At 43.7% G+C, this 25,310-nt stretch overlaps 1 protein-coding gene across 7 annotated transcripts in view; it reads right to left on the reverse strand.

Moving 5' to 3' along the window:
• Positions 1 to 25,310, reverse strand: part of FBLN2 (fibulin 2) — a 107,290-nt gene that overhangs the window by 53,711 nt on the left and 28,269 nt on the right. For all 7 annotated transcript variants that reach the window (XM_075762663.1, XM_075762666.1, XM_075762668.1 and 4 more), the window contains one exon: positions 23,351 to 24,812. In XM_075762663.1, coding sequence (XP_075618778.1) covers positions 23,351 to 24,731 — 1,381 coding nt within the window. In that variant the 5' untranslated portion in view covers positions 24,732 to 24,812. The remainder of the gene's footprint in view (positions 1 to 23,350; positions 24,813 to 25,310) is intronic.

Below are 25,310 nucleotides of genomic sequence, written 5' to 3' on the forward strand. Positions count from 1 at the left end.
AACTTCTCTTCATGCATGTCTTGAAAATCTTCTCAATGCCTTAGGAACTGTTTTGGCTGCTAGAATGAGGCATTGTTCCCATCTATAAAGTTATGCACAGCATGGCTGAGGTCAGATCTCTTGCTCAGATGACTTTTGCCTTCCTTTGTCACCTCAGATAAACAAATGGGTCCACCACACATCACCTTTACAAAATTATTTTTTTTTTAAAGATCCAAGCTAGCATGCAATTTTTATATATATAATTTTTTAAACATCTTATCAAGGTACTTTTCCCTTAATAGCAGTAATCTTCATTTACCAGAGCCAGTGCCATACAAATCCCCCTCCCAATCCTTCTTCCCCCATAAAAGAAGAGATTATGTAGTTTTTTTCATGCTTTATGAAAAAGCATATTCATTTTCTTTCTGTAACTGGCAGGATTTGAGGAAACTAGGGTACGGGGTAATGACAAAAGATAACAACGCAGTGGGGATAACGCCACCTGGGCTCTCAAAACAGCAGGGAGGAACGGACTCCTCCAGACAACAAGGCAAAACATTTAAATTGAATTCCTGCTCCACGTCACTCTCTCAAGCAAAGGTTGCCAGTTCTCGTGCCAAAAGCCTTTGTAGGTGCCAAGTCACATCAGCTGCCGAGCCAAAGGGAGGGGAGGCTGCAGGCATGGCTCCTGCACAGGAGGTGCCAGCAAATTCCCTTGAGCTAGATGGACGGCCCGGCACACCCGGGTCCTGGGATGACCCTGCAGCACTGACCGGGAGCCCTGAGTGCTGCTCCCGCGGGCTGGGACCCCCACGGCTGGTGCCTGGTTGCGGTCCCAGTAGCAGAGCCCTGTGCCAGCCCAGGGCTGCGGGCGACTCCAGGGCCACTGGCTGGCTCTGCTCTAGAGCAGCCCACAGTCCTCCTTCATCCAGGGAAGGAGCCAACAGATCGGAGTGTCTAGGCTAAAGGTAGCCTCTGTGAGCAGTCCCCAGCTCTGCTGACACTGAGGAGTTCATGCAAACCCTATGCATTGTTCGCTTGATTTACTACGACTGCGTAACCATTCCCGCCTGCCCCCAGGAGACTTGGCTCAGCTAACTCTAGTTCACAGGTATAAGCATTATGTTAGTTATGATTTACTTCCACATAGTTACAAGTTTATTTCAGCAGGGAGAAGAGAAGAACGGAGAAGAGTGGAGAAGAGCAGAGGCCAGGCACGTGTCCCATTAGATCCACAGGATCGCACTTTCTACCACTTAATCTGACATTGTGAAAAATGAAGATCTGCCTTGTCTCCTAGTACATGACTTTTGAATTACATTCCCAAGCATTGCATTTGTAAATAAGTCATAATTGGAGTAAACTGAAGGTCACAGGGGGAAAAAAAAAGCAATGCCCTGGCAAGAAGCCAACATAAAGTAAGAACTACATGTACTACTAAGAGTCTTTCTGACTTCTTTAAAAATGGACAAGGATATTCACCAAAAATCCCCCACGCTTTACTTACTATTCTGTGTCTTTTTAAAAATATCTGAGAATTTGCAGTGCCAAATATACCCACGTCTGTAAAACAGAGATGAAGCGGTAATTACCTACCTATTTCTATTACCCTGGATGGGGCTTTGAGCAACGTGGTCTAGTGGAGGGTGTCCCTGCCCATGGCAGGGGGTTGGAACTAGATGATCTTTGAGGTCTCTTCCAACCCAAACCATTCTATGATTCTATGAGATAATACTCCTTTGTTTTATCTTTTTTTTTCCCCCATAAGATTTCACAAACTACAAATGACAGAAGTGGACTTTTTACTTGTAGGGATTGATGCTACTTATCATAACACAGTACCCAAAGGCAAGTCATTTTGCGTACATTAATTGTTCATAGGAAGACCAGCCTTAACACTGTAATGACAGCTGAAGCAGGGATGCTGAATACACCTTCAGTCACCACAGGCTCTATTCCATAAGCCTCATGGCAGCTTTAAGCCCTGTGTGATGCAAAGTTGTTTGCTTTGCCAGACTGTAAGAAGACAGAGTTAGCTTTTTCTTTGTCTTTCCTGACCCAAGAACCTGGGTGAATGACCTTACATTTGACTGTGCTAAAATGCAAGCAATCCATATAGACCTATGCTGCCTCCTTGTTACTCATCGCTCCCTCAGCCTACGTGCCATCTACAGGCTTCATCAGCAGTGACTTTTAATTTTAAATTTCTGATGAGAGAAAGCAAAAGAAAAACCCTAAATGCTGCTATGGGACCCCACTGGACCAGCATGCAGATTCTGCTCAGCTCTTCTGGCTTTTTCTCTTTCATACCTCACATCAAAAAGAAACGCCCCACAGAACTGCGCATTACATGTCTCTAACAATTTCCAATCATCTCATACATTTTTTAAGTTGTTAGCCAGACTTCTAGTTGAAGTTGTCAGAAAGATAGCGCTATCAAAGATGTCAAGCTCCTGGAAACGCTGTGAGGCTGGCTGGCCCAGGTGGAGAGAGGCAGCCCAACTGCGGTGTCCCAGGGAGGACCAGCTCAATGCCAGACAGGACCTCACTGCAGACACACACAAATCCTCTGGAGGATTTTTTGAAATATCTGCCCTCCCGAGACTCGGTTTGCACAACCAGTATTTAGGACAACACCATATTTAAGTGCAAAATAGGTTTTGATCTTTTTAAAATTAGTAGATCCACACCTTCTCTCACACACATTTTTTTTTCAGTTTAGAGATTGGAAGATGAAAACCAGCTTTGCTAGACTTTGAAATTCCCCAGAGCTGTTCCCAAGCTCTGACGAAGGGAATGGTTGAACAGAACTGGTTCAGCCAGAATAGAGATGATACTCTCTGGATCTGCAGCAGAACCTGCAAGTGTCAGACACTGATTTACTGCTTGGTGGGCTCAGGCACCAAGCGCCCAGGTGCTGAATTCACCTCTTGCAGTTCAGTTCAGTTCCCTTCCTTCCAGAAGGATTCAGCTGCACATATGAATGGTTTCAGCAGCATGAAGTTAAATCACAGCTAGTTCATTAGTTAACTAAAACTATTTTTATTTTCCACAGACTCACCACGTTGCTCGTCCTCTGTTTGAGTTGCAGAAATCCTTATGCCACAGGCAGTATCTCTGTTTGCCCTGGCCCTTCCAAAGACAAGTATCACAAGCCACCCTTTCCTCTCCTCCCAGTGGTGCTCACAGCCTGGGAGAAGCCCAGGGCAGAGTCACCCCTGCACATTAGTGGAGCCAACCATGCATAAACCCTTCCTTACTTTGGCACGGATGCAGTGTAGCCATGAAACTCTTGTGTCACTTAGCAAAGCAGCACCATATTTAGTTATTTCGTATTTCTCAACACACCTTCAAGTGCTCTTTTTGATCATGACATGGTGATGCTTCACTAGTGATGCTGCAGGACCAGGTGGATTTGCACTGGAGCTCTGTGGTGCAAGAAGCTTTCTTGGACCACAGGCCCTGCTGCTCAAGTCATGAGTACAGGTCCAGTGATGAACAAGTTCAAAATCATTACGATAAATGTAACTTCTTCAAAATTGAAGATGTGTTTAAATTTTCTTACATGACTGTTTCTGCAAACAGCAAAACAATGACAAAAATAACATACAGATATTCAGAGAGTCGGGAATCGTTTAGGGTTCATTCTCGCTGCACCAATTCCATCAAGTATCAAATATATAGTAAAAGAAATATCTCTGAAGTAAAAGAGAAAGTTTCTTATTCTTCTTTTAGCTAATGGGGGTATTTAAAATCAAGTTCCATTAAAACCAATAGAAACTACCACAACAGCCTGCTACCTGAGAGATAACAATTTCCATTTGTAAAAACGCAGCCCTGAAGTGACAACCCAAAGTTTGAGAGCAATAGAGAAACCTGCTTATCTGCTCATTAAAAAACAATTAAAAAATAAATTTCTCATTCTGTTGAACCAAATTACTAGCAAACAGATAGCTATTAAATGCTACTAAATAAATCTTTGCAAGCCTCAGACTCTTAATTTCTTGACTGCATGCGTAATAAATACCAAGAGCTTGAGGTAATACAATATGCAAGAGGACTGAATCATTTTTTGGCCATACAAAGAGAAGATAATTTAAAAACTTTACGTAGTCTTAACAGACTGACAGCTGAGGTAACCACCTCAAATGACAGATATATCTAAAGTACCATATGAAGCATGGCACTATCCCAAAACTCCTCTCTCCATCATCAGTCGTTGAGTGAAATCTATTGTCAGCATGCATCTTTTAATACTAGAACCTGGTTTCAGTATCGAAAGAAAACCTTTACCCAAATATGACCTAAGAAGCTTAAATAACTGACAATAGTACAAAGAGTGGAAAAGTCAATTAAAAATAAAGATGATCTGCTATCATGAATGGCATGTACAACTTGTAGCACAAGTAACGAGGGTAACTCAAAGTAGTACAATGGCAGTACCAATTCAGAATGCAGAACTTAAGTAACAAAAACCCTAGAAAAGCCTACCAAATTATTTATTCCCTGCAGTGCACTGTATATTAAACAACAGATTCCATTTTGCGCATCAGAGGATGAGGGTGACTTAAAAAAGAAAAAGAAAGCTTACCTGTACGACTCAATGCTACTAACGAGATGGACAACAAACCTCCTGACCAGTAACCCAGAACATGCAGAGGAAATACTGACAGAGGAAGGAAAGACTCATCTGTGCAAGAGGCCTTCGCTTCTTCCTTGCACACATCCCCATCGCCCACAGGACTCCTGACAGAAACTTGCCGTGTTGCTTCAGGATCAAAAATTTATTGTAGCCTTAAACTAAGAGCAGAGTATCTTAAATGCACGTTTACAGCCAGGTTATTCTAACAGGAGTTATACCCTTACGACACCTGTACCTTCCACTCCTTTAATCCAAATTGCCAAGTGAGAGTCATAAAAGGTTCTGCTGTGCACCCCAAAGCTGACAAACGTGTCACACGAGCAATGCAACCATCACGCAAGACTTGCCCGCAGCTGTACCACAGCTCTGAGGGCTCCGAATTTCAGTGTGCTAGAACATACTGCACAGAGCCGTGTCACAGTTCAGAGTATTGTAGCCCTCGAAGCCATATATTCAACAAGGATTTCTGCGATTTTGTTGCTTAGTACACCCTCCACCAATTACCTTTCTTAAAACCATATTTACCTATAAACTTGAGTAATTGAATCTCAAACCTTGTTACAAAGGCGATAGCTGACACGCAGAGTTCCATACAGACCCATGCACCACCCATCTCTTTTAACCCCTTGAAGTAAAGTTTAATTAAAGGTACTGGATGCACAGATCACGTTGAGAATTTATTACACTGGCAAACCACTTGCAGAAAATCTGAAAGGAAGAAAGCTTTGGTCCCATTATAGATAGAGATACGGACAGAGAGAGGCATACATTTTTGCAATCTGGGCTTCTCAGCTGCAGATTCAAGACTTGAGACAACCTGAAAACATCAAATGTAAATTTTTAACCTGCAACTTTCTTAAAACTTGAGTTAAATTTAAATGCGTAGCCAGCAGTGGCAGTCATTTTTAAGCTGGAAGGAGAATTAAATCCTTGGCGAGGCATACATTTTCACAGCACAATAGCAACGAGAGAAGATGCTGATGATAAAGAAGCTGAGTCAGATCAGGAATAGACAGCTTGAGAGCATCTGCAAAGCAGAATGGATGAGATCTCTGCTGTGATGAGTCACCAGAGATATGCAGGAAATGAGGATTACTCAAAACAGGAACAATTATCAGAGCAACATAATGTTTTTTAATGGGAAATTAATGTTTTATTCAAGGGATGTTTGCTAGATGTAATTCCACATATCCAAGCAAGTCTAGAATTCCAGCTCCACCTTTAAGACTTGGATCTGATTTTCTGCTCAGTTATGAACTCCCACAATTGCACAAGCCTCTTGAACAACAGACTGTGGCTTTCCACAAGCTGGGAAGCTGAATGGTATAAGTCGGATTTATCATACATAATGTGATATAGACATGGGTGAATGGGGTTTTTTTTAATAGATAAAAGCTCTTTGGGAACAAACATTTATCCCAGTATATGGTATAAAAGATAAACAAGCACTATAAAGTCTTCCATAGATTTCGAGAAAGACCGAACCACAAAGAACATTCAGCTCCAGCCTTATCCACAAATGTAAACAGTTGAAGGGGGCTGGTTGTTGTCCACAGCCTGCAAGTAATTAAGCACTAATTCTCTACCACCTACCAAGCAAGAAACTGGAGAGGAAATGCAACACAATGTTAAGTATGCACTTTTCAGGCCAGACTCAACTGATGTATTCTGTGCATCTCTGTCGTCTTCACCGGACCAGGACTGATTTGCCCTCCCCACCTAAAAATGGACAGATGAAACTAGAAATCTCCAAAGGCAGAATGACAGATTTTTATCTCAAAGTGAGGGATTTTCAGTGTCAGCTGAGATTGTCCCAATATATCCAATGCCACCCACAAAGCGGCACTACAGGGCGAAACATTTGCAATTCCCTTAAGTGGGGCTCATTTGTGATAACCAAATCCTTGAAAAGACCTTCATGTGTTTCACCAAAACATTTTCCACTTTATTGCAGATTCTTTTTCACTGAAAGAAGATGAAAGGCTTAGTTGCCTTATCTGTAATTAGACACACATTTGCCACACATTCCTGGGACAAATAAACTGAATTTACCTTAATAGGATGCTTTTATCCAGCTGAACTACTTTAAATTTGCTGCTGCTTTGCTGCATAGTAACATTTAAAAAATAAAAAAATCAAACCCAGTCCCAGGAAAGCAACATTTCATGGCATTTTTCCGAGTTCTACAGACCTCCTGGGGCAAAAAAAAAAGAGAGGAAAACGTTTGAAGCATGAAGGATTTTTCCCTTCCCAGAGTCTCCAGGCCCCTGTGAACCCTTGCTGGAGCTGCTCAGTGACGTCACACATCCACATCCTCTGCGGCGCGGCTGAATCACTGACTGTGGCAGCGCAAGCTTCGGCATGACTCCTCAAACCCACTCAGGTTTCATCACTCAGGTCCAAGTTTTGCTTTGGCGGACAGACTAAAAGCTTGGTCCAGACTTCTATTTTCAATTTAGACAAGTATCTATGGCAACTACAATACTATTTTAAACCATTCCTATTTAGCCGCCTCCAGGTTGAAAGTAAAATAGAAAAAATACGGAGCCCACCCCATCACCCACTCCTCTAATAGCTCAGAGTGTGCGACAAAGCAGGACATACCTGTCTGCTAATCTCCCTTCCCTTGTGGAAATTTCAGCAAGGCTCCGGTGTCCCTCTTTAGTGATTTCTGGGTCTCAGCAAGAGAAATGCCTTCAGTTTGGGTTTCCTACTCCAGATTTGCCTCGCACCTCTTCGGTTCCTCCTTGCTGCAGCGACCTTCCCATGCTTGCGCTCCAGGTGCACACAGACGCCTCCCCCAGCCCACGGCCCTGCGCCACCCCCCACGCTGCCCACGGAGCGTGATGGCTGGGGAAGGACTGCGACAGGGGCCACGCAGAAACATGCACATGTTTGAATTCTTTTCATTTGCTATCTATTTACAATCTGGGGTGGGGGTTTGTTTGTTTTATTTTTAAACACTTGAGATTTCGCTCTTCTCTTTAAGGAAGACTGCGTGGCTCTCCTACTTAGTTTTTTTAAATCTCTTAAATGAAAGGTGATGTTTTCGGGCAGCCACATGACTCCGGGAGATGGACCCTTATGAATAACCTCAAATATCAGATTATTTGAAACATGTTGTAGGATTTGGCACTCTTTCCTTAATTTTGTAAGTGATGTCCAAGGCATACATTTCCATGCCGGCAATTGTTTATTAGTCTCTTTTACAAGCATGTGTGGCACAACACTTGACAAGGAACTTCTTTACCACATACTAGATTTTCACTCTTCCTTGTTCTGAACAAGACCTGCTACAAAAAGCAGAAATTTGTCAAATTAATCAATTTGCAATACTGGCACTTAAGGAAGAAAAAGCCAGGCAAGTCTGGGCTGCAAGAAATGTTGCAGTTAAATGTGAAACCAGGTGAAGTCTGTTTACATATTCTTGTTATCAAGCTACAGTTAGAAATGCATTTGCTATGTTGTGTTAGTTTTGCAAACCAGGACCTACTTTGCATTACTTTGAGGATTTTCCAATCCCAAGCAAAGGCTCCCTGTGTCACTGGAATACCTTATAGTATGGCTTGACCTCCAGCTGCCAAATCTATGGGGCTCTCGGCAGCATACGCTTTTAAGAGATATGCACAGATTTTCCATCTCTTTACAAGGATCAAGCATTCCTAGAGCACCATGCAAACCTGTGCAACAATTTTGCCACTTCTAAACCCCCGCTTATAAAACTTCTATTTTCAGTTACATAAATTGTGGCAATGGCCATCGCTACTGCTGAGCTGAACTCTCCTGCTTGACAGACCAATTCCGAGAACATGTTAGGAAGTATTTTAGTGTCAGACTGAGGTGGGGTTTTTTTAAATACACACAAGTGGTTAAAAGTTGCTCAGCAGTTTGAAAGTTAGTAACCAAGTCTTACTACCAGGGAATAAGAAAAGAAGTGGGCAAACAAGATAAAGGCATTTTCCAGTCTTATCACACAGCTCTCCAGCACACAGCTGGAAGTTACTTTGCACTTTTTTTTTTTTTTTTTTTTTAAGGCATTCGATACCCAACAGAGTCACACACAATCTGTAACCAGTGTTGGCTGTATGTACACATCCATCCTGCCTGCTCTCTGTGTGCAACTTCTGTAATGAACACCAACTTTAAATTCTATACTGCAGCTCAGCCTGCACATCTATGCATGCGGGTACAGCAGCCTCCTTACTCTCCACCAGCCGCACGCAAAGGCAAGCCCTGAAACTAGTCCACAGGAGCCTGCAGGTAGCATCTTCTCCTAATTAGCTCAAGACAGGGCATAGATAAAGCCTGAACTTTACCTTTTCAGTCCCATGAGAGGCACTGCTGAGCAAACCTGCACTGTACCACTAGCGCTACCAGAGCAGCGGAGAGAAGGAGACAGGGTATGAAAGCAGATAATCTGCTTTCCGTTCTTGGGAGAACGCACAGATAGGGCAACACACACCCACGGTACTGAGTGTGCCACGGGCTACGATGCCAGAAATATTGGTCCTCTTAACACCCATTGCTAGCTCGCATTCCCCTTCCACTGCACCAACACTTGCCCCTTATTTATCAGCAGATTTGGCAATTTTCAGGTTCTGAAGAGTTTAGCGCAGCTTCAAGCAGCAAAAGAAAAATCTCAGCAAGGTGGCAGCAAACAGCCAGCCAAAACAAACAAGTTGGGTTTAGAAAACCTCTCTAGTTCATCTTTGAGAATACATTCAATCACCATTTCAGCAGTGTGGTCCTCTGGCCTTCCAGGAAATGGATTTATTCCCTAATCTTGCAGCATTTATATATTTTTGTTTCTTGTCATTACAGAACATCAACTATGAAAGTGCTGTGAAGATTTCTTCACTAGTACCGGGACCTACCTCTGTTGCAATTGCACCCAAGTAAGCCAAGATTTGCTCCAAGAACAGCAGTATTTTGACCTAGTACGAAGGCAGTACACAAGAACAATTTTCATACTGCCATTATTTATAAGACAGTGCAATTACACTGGGTTTATAGACTAGCAAAATAATTAATTGGCCTCTCTCTGAAAGACAGCACTATATTCATTTACAAAACTGACCACAATCCAGATACGAGTGGTCAGGTGCGTGATTAACTCCCTGGGGTAGTCTGGACTTTTCTGGGCCAGATTTGACACACAGCAGTGTGAACCTCAGTGCTGTTAAACTGGCATGGATGGGGAAGCGCATTATTCATCGATCAACACCAGCTCTTTTTTTCTGAAGGAATGTGGTTCGTGATGCCGGCTCAGTAGGCATCAAGCCCTTTCCTGCCGGTCGTGGGAAGAGGGGGTCATTCATGACCCTCAGCACCATGTCGTGCTGTGGGCTCAGTCAGTGCTATCGACTGCATCTCCATAAACATCCATTACCCAGACATTTAATTTGTGGAATTTACAAACAAAAAGACAAATGGCTACAATAACGTATTTGTATGATTGCACGTTTTATGAGGTATTCATTTACTATAAATTAACTGTAAGATCTGGGAAAGGAATTTGAGTCTGACCAAAAAAATAGAACAGACGAACAAGTAAGTTTTTTGTGACTGCAAAGAAAGCCTTGTGAAGTGAGACCAACTGTACGTTCATGTGAAATGTAAGGAGTCCTTTCTTAAACATAGCATTTAATTTTTAGAATTTCTAACACTTAACAGTTGCCCTTTACCATTTTATAGTAGTATAGGAGGAAGCAATACAGCTAAAATGAGTGTACACCTTACTGGAACTAATGGGGTTAATATGGCATTGACAGGACAGGATTTGATCTTCAAAGTCTTTTTTTCCAAGAAATGTTACTGACTCCATTTAAAAGCTGAAAAACAGTGAGCAATGTCTCTGAACTATCATCAGGGTCAGATTTCAAGACCGTGTAAAGCTGTTCCCCGTATCAAAATGGGACTTTAATATTCCCTAATAAAGGTCAGAGCGCATGGTTCAAAGGAGCGCAGGCAAACAGCAGTGCTGATGAAGCGTTCCACCTCTGAAGGCACTGACGTTTCCTTACACGCGAGCTACTTGCTCTGCCAGACTGTGCTGGCATCTGCAAGGTCGGCGCTCACCAAAGTGAGAACGGGCACTCAGGCCTGAGGGTTGAAGGATGATGCTTAGTTTCAGCCCCAAAGTGTTAAACTCATTTAACCTTAGCACAGGAGTGTGAGCATAAACGGTAAGCCTAAACTAGCGTCTTTGCCACATGCCAGAATTTTTCAGCACACCAAATTATTCACACTGAAAAGCAAACGTAACTGGTTGACTCCAAAAGTTCCTATTTGTTTTAACTGGTTGGTTAAATTCATCAAGAATAAGAAAACCAGTAGTATAACTCTTTTTTCATCTTAACCGGTTAGTTTTCACCTAATGCCAAGGCAGTGAGAGTCCCTGCCTGTTCCACAACAGATTCGCAGTCATGCCGCAGTACAAACCTGCTCCACTTGTCCCCGGGGCCAAGTACAAAGGGTTCACAGTCCAGGAATGTTACTTCCAGGGCCACAGACTGAGCAAGGCAAAAGTCCATATTTCAAGAGCATATGTAAAGGCACATGCATTAGTTTAATGCAACAACCCAAACTTCTGAGACCACTGCACAAGAATTTGGAAAGTCTCCACCTCACTTAAAGATACAAGCAAAAACACAATTTGCTTGTGACCGCAGTCAATCCAAGCTGATTGAAATTAAACATTTATGTAACCTTCTAATGTAAAACCTAGTCATCACTGATGTTTACTATACTTTTCTTTTGATTTCAATGCCATGAGTTGAGACAATGCTTATCAACTTTGATCCAGAACCAGTAAAAGTACAAATTTTATCATTAACGTACGAGACATTACTTAAGTGTATGTTATCTTCAATGAAAACAGTTCCACAGAGTAAATCTCTTACAAAATCATTTGGCTAGAATATTGTACTTTGGAATCTGGAAATGAAAACTACTAGTAGTTTCATGCAAGGCAATTCCAACACAAGGAAAATTAATGCACATTGCAGAGAAAGAATTCTTGGATAAGAGGGAGAACTACGCTAATTTCAGCTGCTTATAGGCCATAAACAAGATGTTTTATAGAGGTAGCTGAAGAATTACAATTGGGTCTACTTGAGCATTAGAGAGAAATGGCCATCAACTGAAAGCTTGATCGTCAAATACTGACAGCATTTGGCAGAGTTGTTGGGTGGGTGTAAGGCTTTCCATGCCACCAAGCAGATAATGGATTGACCTAATGCTCTTATCTAAAAGTCCTCCTCCTAGTGATTTCTCAGAATCATTATTAAAAAACAAATTAAAAAAAGACTCTGTAAACACCATTAATCTAGCTGAAAGTTTCCCATTCTGCTTGCTCAATGCACAAGAGCTCTTTAACCTCGTGGAAAGAGTCCTAAGAAATGAACATTATATATATATTTAGAGAGAGAGAAAGCTCCATTTTCATTAAAAAGATATGTTTTCAGTAGTGAACTTTACTTTTTTAATGACAAACTAGACAAGTTTGAACATACACGAGTCTCCTAAAAACCCGTCCTCCCAAAACACAATGCCTGTATCGTGCACACAAGGCTATCCGCTTTCATCGCTAAGCTCGCTGGAGAAGATGACACGCTTTTCATTTCAGTGTTTGCTTTTCAGGGATTTCTGTTCCCCACTGAAGCAAAGTTTGTGTTTCTGGAATTCCTTTTGCCATGTGCTATCGGCACACAGTAGGTCTGGTATTAAGTATAATAAATTCTATGTTACAAACCACTGACAGCAAAATACCATTCTTTCCTCAGTCCCTGTAGGATGTCTCAATCAGAATACGAATACAAGCAGCACTTTTGATGCCTCATTTCATACAAAATGTATAACTTTATAATATTAATCACTTTAACTTGTGCTCAGAAAATTATTCCAGTAAGTAGCACACAAAATGTCTTTCAAAACTCAGACAGAAACTAACATATAAATAGTGAGAGGTGAAAAGGAAACTGAAGTATAGCCAGATGTTCTCGTTGCAAGAGCTCATTCATTTTCTTCTCAATTCTGTTCCCTGCATATGAGCCAGCTCAGTCAAACTCCAGCTCCCCTGCTCCAAACGCAGCTGATGCTGTTGCTCACAATGAATATGAGGAGGAGGTGAGTGCTATTACAGCTCAATGCCAGACAGCAGCCCTCACACAGTGCTACTGAGCTTATTACTCAAAAAAATACACCAAAAGCACCTCCGTGACATACTAAGACCAGAATATATTGCATAAAATTAGCTTAAAATTCCTTGGGCTAGGTATGACACCCATGGCAAATGCCGGTTTTTCCCATCTGGTACTTTTCTGTCCCTTCTTGACAGCGCTCACTGATGATCCTGTACTGAGCGCTTGCCTTTTCAGTTTATGCAGGTTTTGGTAACGTGCTACCTTCCCTAACTCCACTGGAGGCACACCGTCATTTCTTTCCTGCAGCTCTCCCAGAAGAGTTCCTGTACTGGTCCCCAATGTCTGGTGGCCAACACCAGGCTGCAAAGTCCCCGTGCTGGCCCACAAAGACCCCATGCAGGGCTGCAGCCAGGGGCTGCCACGCCACCTCCAAACTGCAGCTATCAGCATGCCCCAGAGCACCGACTTCAGGAGAAAGTCAATCCCAAGCCACAAAAGTTGGCTCCTTGAGGGCTATGGGTAGGGAAGGGGGAGATACAGTAAACAAGGAGGGGGAAAATCCACAATGAGGTCCAGGAATGGCCAGAAAAAGCAGGGAAGGCAAAGGTGTAGCACAGAAGGCTAACACAGGAGAGAAGATGCAAATTATTCTTCTTGAAATAAAATTTCTACATAGTGACCTCATACAAAATAAAGCTTATCCTAAGCACTTACCTTACTTATCCTTGAGACATAATCATGTGCTCAATTCAAATAGCCGTAGTGGAAAGGTACAACACTGCACACAAACCAGCACAGTACAGGTCACTGGAGATGCAACAAATAACTTGCCCTATGAATGGTAACAGTAAGGCTACAAGGTTTCATCTGATGATTTTCATTATTTTTAAGATGTACATTATACACACAGCAACAGTTCACAAGAGCATCAACTTTCATAACATCTTTTAAAAGTTACTGATCCAAATCCTCCTCTTTCATGCAACTGTTTATACCGTTAACAGGTTTTAAACCCAGAGTTGTTGAAGCCATAAACTTTTATTTTAGTACTTGGTAATTCAAAACTACTGTCAAACAACTCTGAGCCCTTTTGAATGCAATCAGCATCCCTATGGTTCACAAAAGCAACACAAAACCAACCAGTACTCATAGCAACAAGGGAAAAGGAATTATTGTTCCATGTGTTTTTCTAAATTGCTTCTTTTTTTGGTGCATGAAGGCGTTGAATGAGTTGCAGCCAGAACTGCACCCAGCATGACCAGGCTGTAGAGGAGCAGGCAGGGCAGGTGTGCACGGGGAGCCTCAGCATGCTGCCCACGCACCCCCCTGAGCCCACGACCCCCCTTGCTCCCCAGGCTGAGGGAGCAGCTGCCTCCCTGTAACACCCCAGAGCGCCCGCGTTAGCAACTGCTACCACCTAATTAGGTACTCCATCACCATCAGCGTGTCCCAGTGATGGAGTAAACCCCAGTAATTCCACCAGGCAGTGACCAATTGCAGACCCAGAGGCTCTGTAAGGTTGCTGCTTACAAATTCATCCACTGCAACGTGCTTGGTGGGGCCACAGCCGCTCCACGTGTAGTGTCAGAGCAAACACAAGTGGCTCCTTGCAGCTCCCTGGTCCCCCAGGAAAAGGCAGGAAAGGGAAAAATGAGCAGCAGAGGTTTGCTGGTCCTAAAGACAGCACAATTTCTTTTTTTCACCCAATCCATCCCTCAGACTTTGGCTTAGCACCAACACCACTGGTGCTTTGGGATGGCAGGTTAGGACTTTTTGGTGGCTTTGGAAGAGGATTGGTCATCTCAGGCACAGCACAGACTGTGAATAGTCAATAAAACATAAAACCTGCTCACACATAAAGGGATCTTTATAAAATTCCAATTACTGCTGGCTTGTTACCTAAGAATCCCTAAGAGGTAAGAGATACTGCTTGCTGTGAGGCCCGGGGTAATGAAAGTACAAATCCTTTCATGAGTAAGCAGAAAGCTTACGTTTGTTTGGCCTACATATCTGAAACTGTTCAAAAGGTTATTGTCTCACAAAATTTGGATCAGAAATTACTACTTATATTTGCCTTTCTCTAGCAAGGAGCTACATTCAGTGTCATTTTTAATTCCTCAGTGATCGATTAGAATACTACAAACACTACTGCAAAGAAGTCTCATTTAAATTCTGTTTTCTGAAGAAGTATCAAACATGCATACAAAAAAAAAAAAAAATCAAAAAAACTCTCAGATACATACTATAAATAACCAGGAAATGCAGTCCCCTTGAGAAACCTGGTGAGTCCAACAGCCTTGTCTTTTCAAGTGGTTAATTAATTTGTACAAGAAAACTCCCATCTTACTTCCACAGTTTGTCTCCAGCATGTTTTAATTTCAGAACTGAGATCAAATGTTGTTGCAAACCATGCATGGAGCTAACTTTTCACAATGATGCTTACCTCTACAAAATAGGTAATAGGATGGGTTTCCAAAAATATTTTGATGCCATTATAGGTTAGGTGCTCAACTCGAGTTGATTTTATTATTTCAACATTTAATATTTAAACTAATATAAACATATAAGATTTTAACTAAATCCCATGAAGGTAAGGATATCTGAAAATGCTAGTCTGTGTTCAGTGTCACCGTGGAAAACCTGTCCCACGCAGACATCACCTTTCGGGCTAGTGCCAGCAGTGCTGTGCTCCTCCAGGGCAGGACGGGACACTGATACTGCCGATACACATTCCCCAGCCACGTGTGAATGTTTCATCCTGTTTCACATTTTCTCCAAACATTCTCTGCAGCTCCCCTTGGTGCCAACACTTAACACAATGAATTTCCTTATAAAAAAACCCCTGTTCCAGCCAACTGCATGAGTAATAGTCCTCGTGCTGCAGCAAAAAGACCTCAGTGTATAAAATGCACTATCAGCGGATGGGAAATCTGACTACACCACAGCATTGCACCAGATGCTGGGAAAAAGACCTTGCTCTTCAGAGTGTATTTAATGAAGGCAAGACTAGCAAGGTCTGAAGGAACATGCATGTTTGTCCCACCTTGTACCTGCTTGCCATGGTCCCCAGCGAGTCATAGCCTTGTCCGTAAGATCTCACTGAAGTGAGGAGCTGTTATCTTCATTTTATGCGTAACTCGGACAGAGAGCTACCTTTTCAAACATCTCTAATTACTAGACTGGCAGGTACTGGGGTTTAAAAAGAAAAGACCTTGAGACCTGAGCATTTCTGTAAGTTGTTTAGGTTCCTAAATATCTGCATACATCTCATTATGACAGGTTATGCAGACAGTTTTTAGTAAAGCATGGTGCTGAAGCTTGGCATTCTGCATACCAGGCTTCTGCTTGCACCACTTCACAGATCTTCACATCTTTAAGAAAAGATCCTCTAAACTGTTTTCTCTAACTAAAGATCATGAGTTCGTGGTTCAATATACAGCTACCACTTAAAATACTCTATTTCAGTATTTTGTTAAGGACCAAAACAGCCCCATAAAAGCCCGACATAAAAGTATTGCTAACCAGGAGCTCATGACCTTTAGTTACTATCTCCATTTTAGCAAAAAGATGCACATGATGAATGGAAGAAGGTCCGCGGTGAGGAGGGCTTGGGCTTACCAGGGAGCTCTTGCAAAGAAAGAATAATGCTCCAAATTCAGAGCCTGCAGCTTTGAGAGGCACACTGGAGCTGGAAAACCAACAGCAGTGGTCTGGATCCAAAGCAGTTCCCAAAACACAAAGAGGCAGGCAGTAGTCGTGCAGCAACATGTCCAGAGAGATCATCTAGACACAAACACCAAACCATCACCACTGACCCCAGAAGTATGCCCCTGGGTAGGGCAAGTCTGGATACTTACAATTCAGCTGCTGCCTACATGCCCAGGCTGGCAGGTTAGATCAGCCCTCCTGATCCGAGCTCAGATTCCTCAAGCACTTGATACAGGCCTAACGTTGCATCCACCGAAAGCAAGAGCTTTGGAAACAGAAAGCCAGGCCACACGTGGCAATCCAGTGCCTGGAGATCTGATACCTTTGGCAACTGTTTATTTCAGAGTCTGCAAACAATTAGTCTGAACGCACCCCTCCGTGTCATTGGGGCAGGCTTTGGTCTCCCTTGCACCTTTGCTCACAAATTCATGCCACAAACAGTGTATAGTGCACACACTTGAAATTACTGGTCTTGTTAAAACAGAAAGTGCCAAGAGGGCCCATCATGGCACAACTGCTTCCGTTCATCTTGCTGTCCCACCTCAGCCCCTATTTGTACTTTTAGATATTGGAAGGCAGACAAATAAAAAGACAGAGGAACACAACTGTGGTGGCTACTGCACCTTGGGTAGGCTTCCTTCCAAATTGTGCGTGCAGGAGGGCAGACCTAGCCATGCTTCATCCTGCAACACTTTGCTCAACCACAAACTTGAAATGACAGGTCCACTGTCAGCAGGGCCGGTTGGAAGTGGCCCAGCAGCCCAGGTCTGCCAGCCAGTCCAAGAGAGGTCCCTGCACAAGCTGCTTCACCACCAGCTCGGCAGTGAAGCTGGCAAGGAGGGGGTGGTGGCCCCTGGCCATGGGTGCTGGGGTGACAGCACTGAGGTGAGCAAGGGAAGGGGGTTAGGAGGAGGTTGTGCAGGAGAAGCCATGAGAGGATCAGCCCCCCCCCACCCCCCCCCATACCATACCTGGTATTTTTTAATTAGGAAAGAAGCTGTTGCATTTTTTCTTTTTCCTTCTAAACTGCATCTAGCAACCTAGGAAGGTATGAATGCCATCTTTGGTAGAACAGCTAGACCTATGTTGAAGTTCTCTCTTTAAATGCTCCTTAATTTGATAGTATTTTAGTCTTCCTCTTTCTGTAAGTATTTTAGCCCGCCCTTATATCCATTTATGCTATCTTCCTCTATAATCTTACTCAGACTGTGACTGCCAGAGAGACAACTGAACGCTGTCACCTGGGGCTGTAATTCACACTGATTTGCACTTACTGGCCCAGAGGCTTTTTCACCCCACACCCCACTCTCCCGAGGTTTATTTTTCATTTTACAGTTACCCTAGTTTGAGGGCTCAAAGCTGCCTTCTTCCTGTTGCAGAGAGAATGGGGACAAAGTAGACAACATAGGATTAAGCAAAAATACAAAATACTGCAAATAAGAGTTTGTGTTTCTGAAGCACCCTTCACAGCATTCTGCCAGCTCCGGTGCGTTTTATGGTGGCAACAGGAGGGATGAAGGGTTGGTGTGCTCAGGAAAAGCCTTGGAAACCCTCCCTGCAGGTATGCTTTCTGCATCTCGTTTCCTGCCTGTTCTCAGGAAATTCAAGGCCACCTTTTCTTCGTGAGCCTCAGTATCAGCAAACATGCAGTAGATGGGATGGTTAAAATCTTAACTACATCCCTAGAAGTCACACGAGCACCTCCCAATACCTCCTACCTGATCAGGATGCAATAAACACCATTCTCACATCCGCTGATCTTGGCTTGCAAATATTTACTTGGTGCAATTTACTTCAGTTGGAGAGCAATTATCCTTATCTCTAAAAATGACCATGATAAACTCATCCACAACTGGTGATTTTTTTAAGTGGAAAAATACCTCCATTCTGAAACACAATGGTTCCAGCTAGACACAAATGGCTACTCAGCCTGCCAAAACCAGAATGCCAATCATGAAACATTCACAACAAGGCTGTTTGCTACCTGAGTTACATTTATCCAAGAAACAGCACTCTACTGGTAGAGCATAGGGAAATGGAAAAAAGTGAGAAAATCCTAACAAAACTTGACAGTAAGATCTTGAAAGATGTTTTATTCAACCTTCCCCGGATCAGGGCATTTTTAGGATGAGGAAATAGGAAATAAAAAAATTAAAACTGCCTGTTTGTTGTTCTTGCAGCAAGCGACAGGATAAGATCAATGTTTGGAAAGAGACTGTATAAAGTGAACAGTCTCCATCAATCTCATCCCTTCCCTTGGTGAAAAGTCTTAATTTACACTTTCTCAACTGAGTAATTATCTCTACTTTACACTTACAGTTCCTTTAGGAATGGAGTAATTAGCATTTGCCACAGAAACTTCAATAGGTCTGTATGTTGCTGAAGAAAGTTGCTCTTTAGTCTGTATGTACAGAGGATCTCTGACAGGCGCACTCACGCACAGAGTAAAAGACAAATGTTTCCAGAGCAGGGAGTGCTATGGACTGGCACAGAGCAGAGCGTGGCCGAGACCCCTGAGCAGCAGCAGCCGCCACCATCGGACACAGGAAAGCATCCGCCTAGCTCGTGCAGCTCAAATGGAGCCGGCTCCCCAAAGTCACCATTTTACCAGTGGGTTTGCAGCAGGGCCCATTTCTGTCACGGCAGCAGCACCCGCATCCTCTCTGGGGGCCGTGAGCGCTGCTGCTGCTGCCCCAGAGAGCCACCAGTGAGGGCCTGGCCTCACACAGCACCCAGGTAATCAGCAAAATGGCTGGTCCAGAAAAGCTCAGAGCAGCCAAAAAAAGGAGAGGGGAAAGAATTCCCCAAACAAATGGCAATTCACCGGAGTCTATGAGTGAAGATGCTAAATAGACCATCTTAGCTGGCTGATGCGAAATACAGTGCAACGCTACATCTCGTTGTATATGCTTGTGTCTAACAACAGCAGCTTTTTAGATGCACAGTTATTTCCGTCCCCGGGCAGGCAGAGCTCAGCACATGCCCCAGGGCAGCCTCGCCAGGACGGTGCCTCTCCTGGGGACCTGCGGGTGCCAGCCTCAGAGTCGTACTGAAACACAGATGAAAAATGAAGCGCAACAGGAGAAAGAGAATCAAAACACAAAATTAACCTTTCCTGAGCACCAAAGTACTCCACGTTGTTTCCACCATTAGATTACATATGAGGCATCGGAGATTTGGGAGATGAAAACTCAGCTACATATAAAAGCAAAGTGAGATACATAAAATATAAGTAATGAAGCCAAGTTTTTAACCAAAGGCATCAGGGATCCAACCACAGCTGAGTTCTTGTGCCAGGATACAGCTAATAGGAAGACCAAATGCAATAACCATGTAAGTTGGGCTGAATTTTTAGTGGCAGCAAAGGCTTCTACGAAGCTATGAAGCCTCCCATGCTTTTCTAAACTCTGGATAAAAAGAAAGACTAAAAAAAAAAAATTTAATCTAGAATGCCCCAACAGTCACAAAGAAGTATTTCTCAGTGACTCAGGAACCTAAATAAATTTAGCAGCTAAGATGAAATGTTAATAACCATATTGATGATTTCAAGGAAGGAAAATCTAAAATAGAGAAAGAAAATCCACCCCTATACCCAGACTGATGAAAAAAATCAGGAAAATCCAATTAAGTGCAAGACCCCCAAACAATGCCCTAAGGCAGCCCTCCCCTCTGAGGCAGCAACTGCTGGAAAGGCACAGCCACTTCCAGCCCCTCGGGCTGCACGCGTCTCCCCTGCACACTGCAGACGCTCTGCAATCACACAGCACTCACAGCGACCAAAACACCCTCCCCGAGCTGCCAGCAATGGCCTCAGCACCCCACCGCACCCTGCTGAGAGCTGGTCGAACAAAATCTGCGCTCGCTGCTTCTGGGAGCCCGTGGGCAGGGCAGGGTGCAGCCTGTGGCCCAGGAGCTCCCACTTGTTTTGGGACACGAGTGACTCTGGGCTTGCACGAGGGCTGGCTCACGTTGCACCCCAAAGAGCTGGGCAGGGCCTGAACCCTGTCTTGGGGCCACCCATGTGCCCAACTGCACCCAGAGGGGTGGCACCACCCCGCTGCGAGCCTGGCAGCCCCTTTAGGAAACAGCAAAACGACCTCGCAGGTTTTCAAATGAGGGGTTGATGCAGTTTACATCGTGCTGCTGATTCTTGAGAGGAGAAAAGAAGTTATTTGGCAATTCTGGTAGATTTTGCCACTTAATAGTTACAAATACAAGTACAAAATTTATGTTTTCATTCTATATCTGAAGGCAAAATTAATTTTTCTTTCAAGTCTGACTAATATCTTCACTCGCCCTCTATCACTGGCTCAGGAGTCACCAAAGAGACAGAAGATGTATGTGTTCTATTACTTGAAACATATGGATCTACTCACATGAGTCACAACCACATCAATTAAACCAACAACCAAACAAGTGAAAATACAGCAGTCCCTAGGCACGAGCACTGGCACTAGCCATGGCAAGGGAGATTCCTGGTTTCTGGAGAAGCCTCTGTAGTTCCTTTTACAGCCTGCACAGATCTGCTTCCATCGACTATTCCTAACGGCAGTGGGGGAGTGGACGGGGGGCAGGGGCTGCCTGGCCAGGCCCCACTTTTGGCAGCGGCTGCGGGATGATGCACGCGGTGCAATGACAGTGGTGCTCACTGCCAGGGCGTGCGGCAGCTCCGTGCGCCAGAGGACCAGCAGCCTCAGAGCTGCATTGTCTGCAGCCAGAGCGTGCTGTGCTCCCAAAGGCTATTTATTTTCATTTCTACTTCTACAATATTTAAAGGAAATATATATCTATATCTCAGCTAAGACAAAAATGGCATCCAGTGACTTCCCAGCCTGCTGTAGGCTAGACAAGTCATGCCTGACGTGACATCCATCACATTTTGCTCCTATCCAACAGGCATCCTGACCTAATCCAGTTCCCAGCCGACCTGTCTCACCCAAGCAGTTCCCAGGAATTAGAGACTGGAAATCACCCAAGGAGACTCTAAAATGTAGTCGTTAGCTCTGCCGCTACACATTCACCCCAACAGGCTTTCTTAAACCCTGCCCATCTTTCCTTTTTGAGAGAAAAACAAGGCAATTTATTTTTAAATAGATTGTTTTCCAGTTACATCAGAAAATAGGTTATTGCGTATTAGTCCTAACTCAGACCCATGTATTATGCACAGCTCAGATCAGATTTTGTGGCAGGCTGTAACAAATATAAGGGAAGAGCTTTGCGCTTAAGCTGCATGGTAATTCTAAACAGAGTAAAATCTGACTATAGATTAACTCAGTGCACCATGTAGACAGATGCTTTTTGCACTTGCATTTGCACAGAGCAGATGAAGGTGTTGTGGACAGATCCTTTCATTCAGGTTACACAAACTGGAAGGCTGGAATCAGCTCACTATTCCCCTAGGATAATCAATCAGTCACCCCTGTTTGAGTCATTGGTCACATAACAAAAGGAGCTAGAAGTAAAATACAACAGGCATCCGTGAAGAGATGGTAACATAGAGGTAAGGCTTGGAGCACATTAACTATCTATTAAATCACTTTCGAAAGTCTGCTCTTCCTTAATGGCATCCCTCTGGACAGTACATGTGCCCAGCTAATGTTTTCTCCTTTCAAGGCATTGCGTTCAAATGCTGCTGCCTGGTGAACTCCTGCCATGCAGTGAGGTTCTTCAGGTAAGACTGGTTTCTAGAGCATTTTTTTGGTGAAATCAAGAAGTCAAGGTTATAGCTGCTACAACCTCACTAATTGTTAGGTCAATATTTACAATAAAAGCATAAGTGGAAGAAAAAGGCTACCATCTCCATCCATGGTCCTCATACATCTTTTGTTTGGTCATGAGGCACTGTTTGTGTTGGGACCTAGAGTCTCAGCTCCAAATCTGCTCTTCTCGCATCTCCCTTAAACTTCTTGAGTAGATGGACTAGGCAGCTCAAGATGTTTAAGGGCTACCTAGATAACCCAGGAAGAAATATTACTGTCTAGGGAGGAATCGGTATTCTCTACAAAGACTGCAAGTATGATACATCTGAGTCTCACGAGAACATTTTGTGCCACATCTTGAAAAAGGAGATATTACTCTTGATTTGATGAAAAATGAATTGGAAATAGGAGCTGTACATATGCTAATTTATAGCGATGAAGTTTGCATTCATTACAGTAATGAGCATAACATAAAGCATATAATCAACATTCATTGCAGATGTCAAGAGGAATCCAGAGGCAGAGAGGAAATACATACACTTGCCACATTTGATCGTAAACATTATAAACTTCCAGCCCCCCAAAAAACACAAAGAAAGAGGCAGTCCTTTTTTCTGCCTACTAGTCCTCAGGGGTATTTGAGTGTATCTATCAAGTTCTTGTACTAACGAGCTTGGACAGTCTTTCAACCATAGGATAAATATTACAATGAGTGCTGTAAATATTTTTGTAGTAGAAGCGCAACTGTTTCACTTCCTCCCCAGCAAAAGACAAAAGCTACAAATGTGATTACATTCAGTTGGTAACTGGAGGATCCAAGCAGATAACTAACTAAATCCTTTTGTGCAGAGAAAGATGTTTCTCTAACATCACATTAGAAATGAAAAGCAGCAATGGAAGGAAAAGGTCAGATTTTAACAAATCATCATCTGAAGTTAAAATACCAGAAAACACCATCCACAGTCTGCAAAATCAAAGCAAGGTAGGCAATAATGTAATGGTATCTATTACGACAAACGAAACACACACCATCTTCTGAGAGGGACGAAAGAAGGTAAGTGGAGGTGTGCCTGATTTCGTGTCCACATGGAGCAATAAGAAGAGAACAGTGGATATGCACCAACATTATTATGAGTAAATGTTCTCTAGACATCTACACTGGAAGTGGTTCTTACCTTCTGGTAACCTGGGGTTAGCATGAATGGAGTTGGGGTCCCCGTCTTCCTCAGGCTGGTAACGATAAAGCGTCTGTGACTGCTTTTGGGATGACTGACTACGGTCTTCCTTTAGAGCAACAGGAGGAGAGGTTGTTGCACTGAACTTTACCTTGGGGAAAGCATTTCCCTCGTGCGTTTCATGGGAAGATTTTGACAAACTCGGATCTGTTAAATTCACCTCTTTCAAGCCTAGATGCATGCTGTTCCCTGGGTCATCCTTTCTGGCATGCTTTTTCATTTTAGAATGGGGGGCTCTTTCTTGCTCAGGCCTCTCTTTGTCCCCTTGCTTCCCCTTTGGTCGCCTCTCCAATTCTTCCAGGTGCTTGAGTGCCTCAGTGGTGGCTGTTGTGTGCTCCGGAGGAGCGCTGGTGGTTACTGGTGCTTCCTTATGCGTTGCTTGCTGCAGGGAAGCTGCAGTGGTACGAGGCACCCTCTTTCGCTCACTTCTTTCTGTGGCACTGCGGACTTCAGAGGGGACATGAGGCACCGGTGTGTTGAGTGGCGCAGCCGTTTCCTCAGTGTATGGATCGGCCGGAGCCAAAGCTGAAGGAGCAACGCTGGCTGGCAGATAGTCATAATCCTCGCTTTGCTCTTGGCTGATACTCTCTTGCTCTAGGTGGGACGAATAACTCCTGTATTTTTTTGGAGACTCCACCTGAGTGTTGTCTCCTTCTGGAGCCTCCTGGTCATAGCTGTACGGATCGTCGTAGTGCCTCTCTGGTTCACTGTCTTCAGCATCTATTGGACTTGCAGTGTTTAAGGCGAAGGTGTTACAGTCTGGAAGCTGGTAGCACATCAGCTCACCACCAGCGTTCGGGCAATGGCAAACCTTGCAGGGGGGCATGTGGAAGGTGTGCCCCGCTACATACTTCTGGCCCTCGTGGAGGCAACCTATTCTCCCACACTGCGGACAGCCGTCAGCTGGCACCACCGCATCAATGCAGTTTGGGGGCAGCTCTGGGCACAGCATGAACTGGCAGCTGATCTTGCCTCCTCCCTTGGGGCACGAGCACTCAGTGCTTCCAAAGTCCACAAAGTAAGACTGCCCCTCGGGTACTTTGCCGTTGATAAAGCCCACGTTGACGCAGTCGTAGTACTGGTAGCCTTCGCACGTGCAGCCGTGCTGCAGACATGTGGCACAGCACTCGCCAGGCTCCAGCACGTCCTCGATGCAGTTGTCCAGGGGCTGGCACTCCGCACCCGTGCAGTCCCTCTGTGCACGGGAAATGCCGGTCCACAGCAGCACAAGGAGGATGGCATTCAAACAGCTCAGCTGCCAGCTCTGGTACCTATCCATAGTCTTCCCAAACAAATACAGCTCCAGTCCAAACTTGCACATTTAATGGCTTTTTTTCCTAGAATGCTGTAGATTCAGCTCCAAATCTTCAGTGTTTTCCCGAGTTACCTTTTCTCATAGACCCTAGAGTTATGAAAGAAAACGCTGTTAAAGACTATACTCAGCACATATCCTGTTAAACATTAGAGGTCTTTAAAAGTTGGGACAAAATCCAACATCTGGAAACCTAAGTACGAAATTAATCATAATGTCTTCCAAGCATTGTAGGCACCAAGTTTGGAGTTGCATGCTTCCCCCCACACCCGTTTTGAAAAAGAAAGAAAGAAAAAAAAAGGTTGTGACTGTTCCTTTTTGAATCGGTTCACAAAATCTATATATATTTCAATAAAAAGGCAGCCTTTATACTTCAATGCCTTTTTGTTAAATCTTTCTAGCTAAAAAGAGAAAGATTTTTTGGCAGATAATAAGTAAATACACTGTTCTTCCTCTGCAGATATAAGTTTAAGATAATTATTCTTTATGTTTTAATTACAAAGACCCAAATCTTAAAGATCTTTCTTAGACAAAACTTAGCCTTGAGACGTGAGAATTTGTCTGTACACATGTTAACTCAAAATAAGA

This window comes from Balearica regulorum, chromosome 10 (assembly GCF_011004875.1).
Source record: "Balearica regulorum gibbericeps isolate bBalReg1 chromosome 10, bBalReg1.pri, whole genome shotgun sequence".
Classification (NCBI taxonomy): Eukaryota; Metazoa; Chordata; class Aves; order Gruiformes; family Gruidae; genus Balearica; species Balearica regulorum.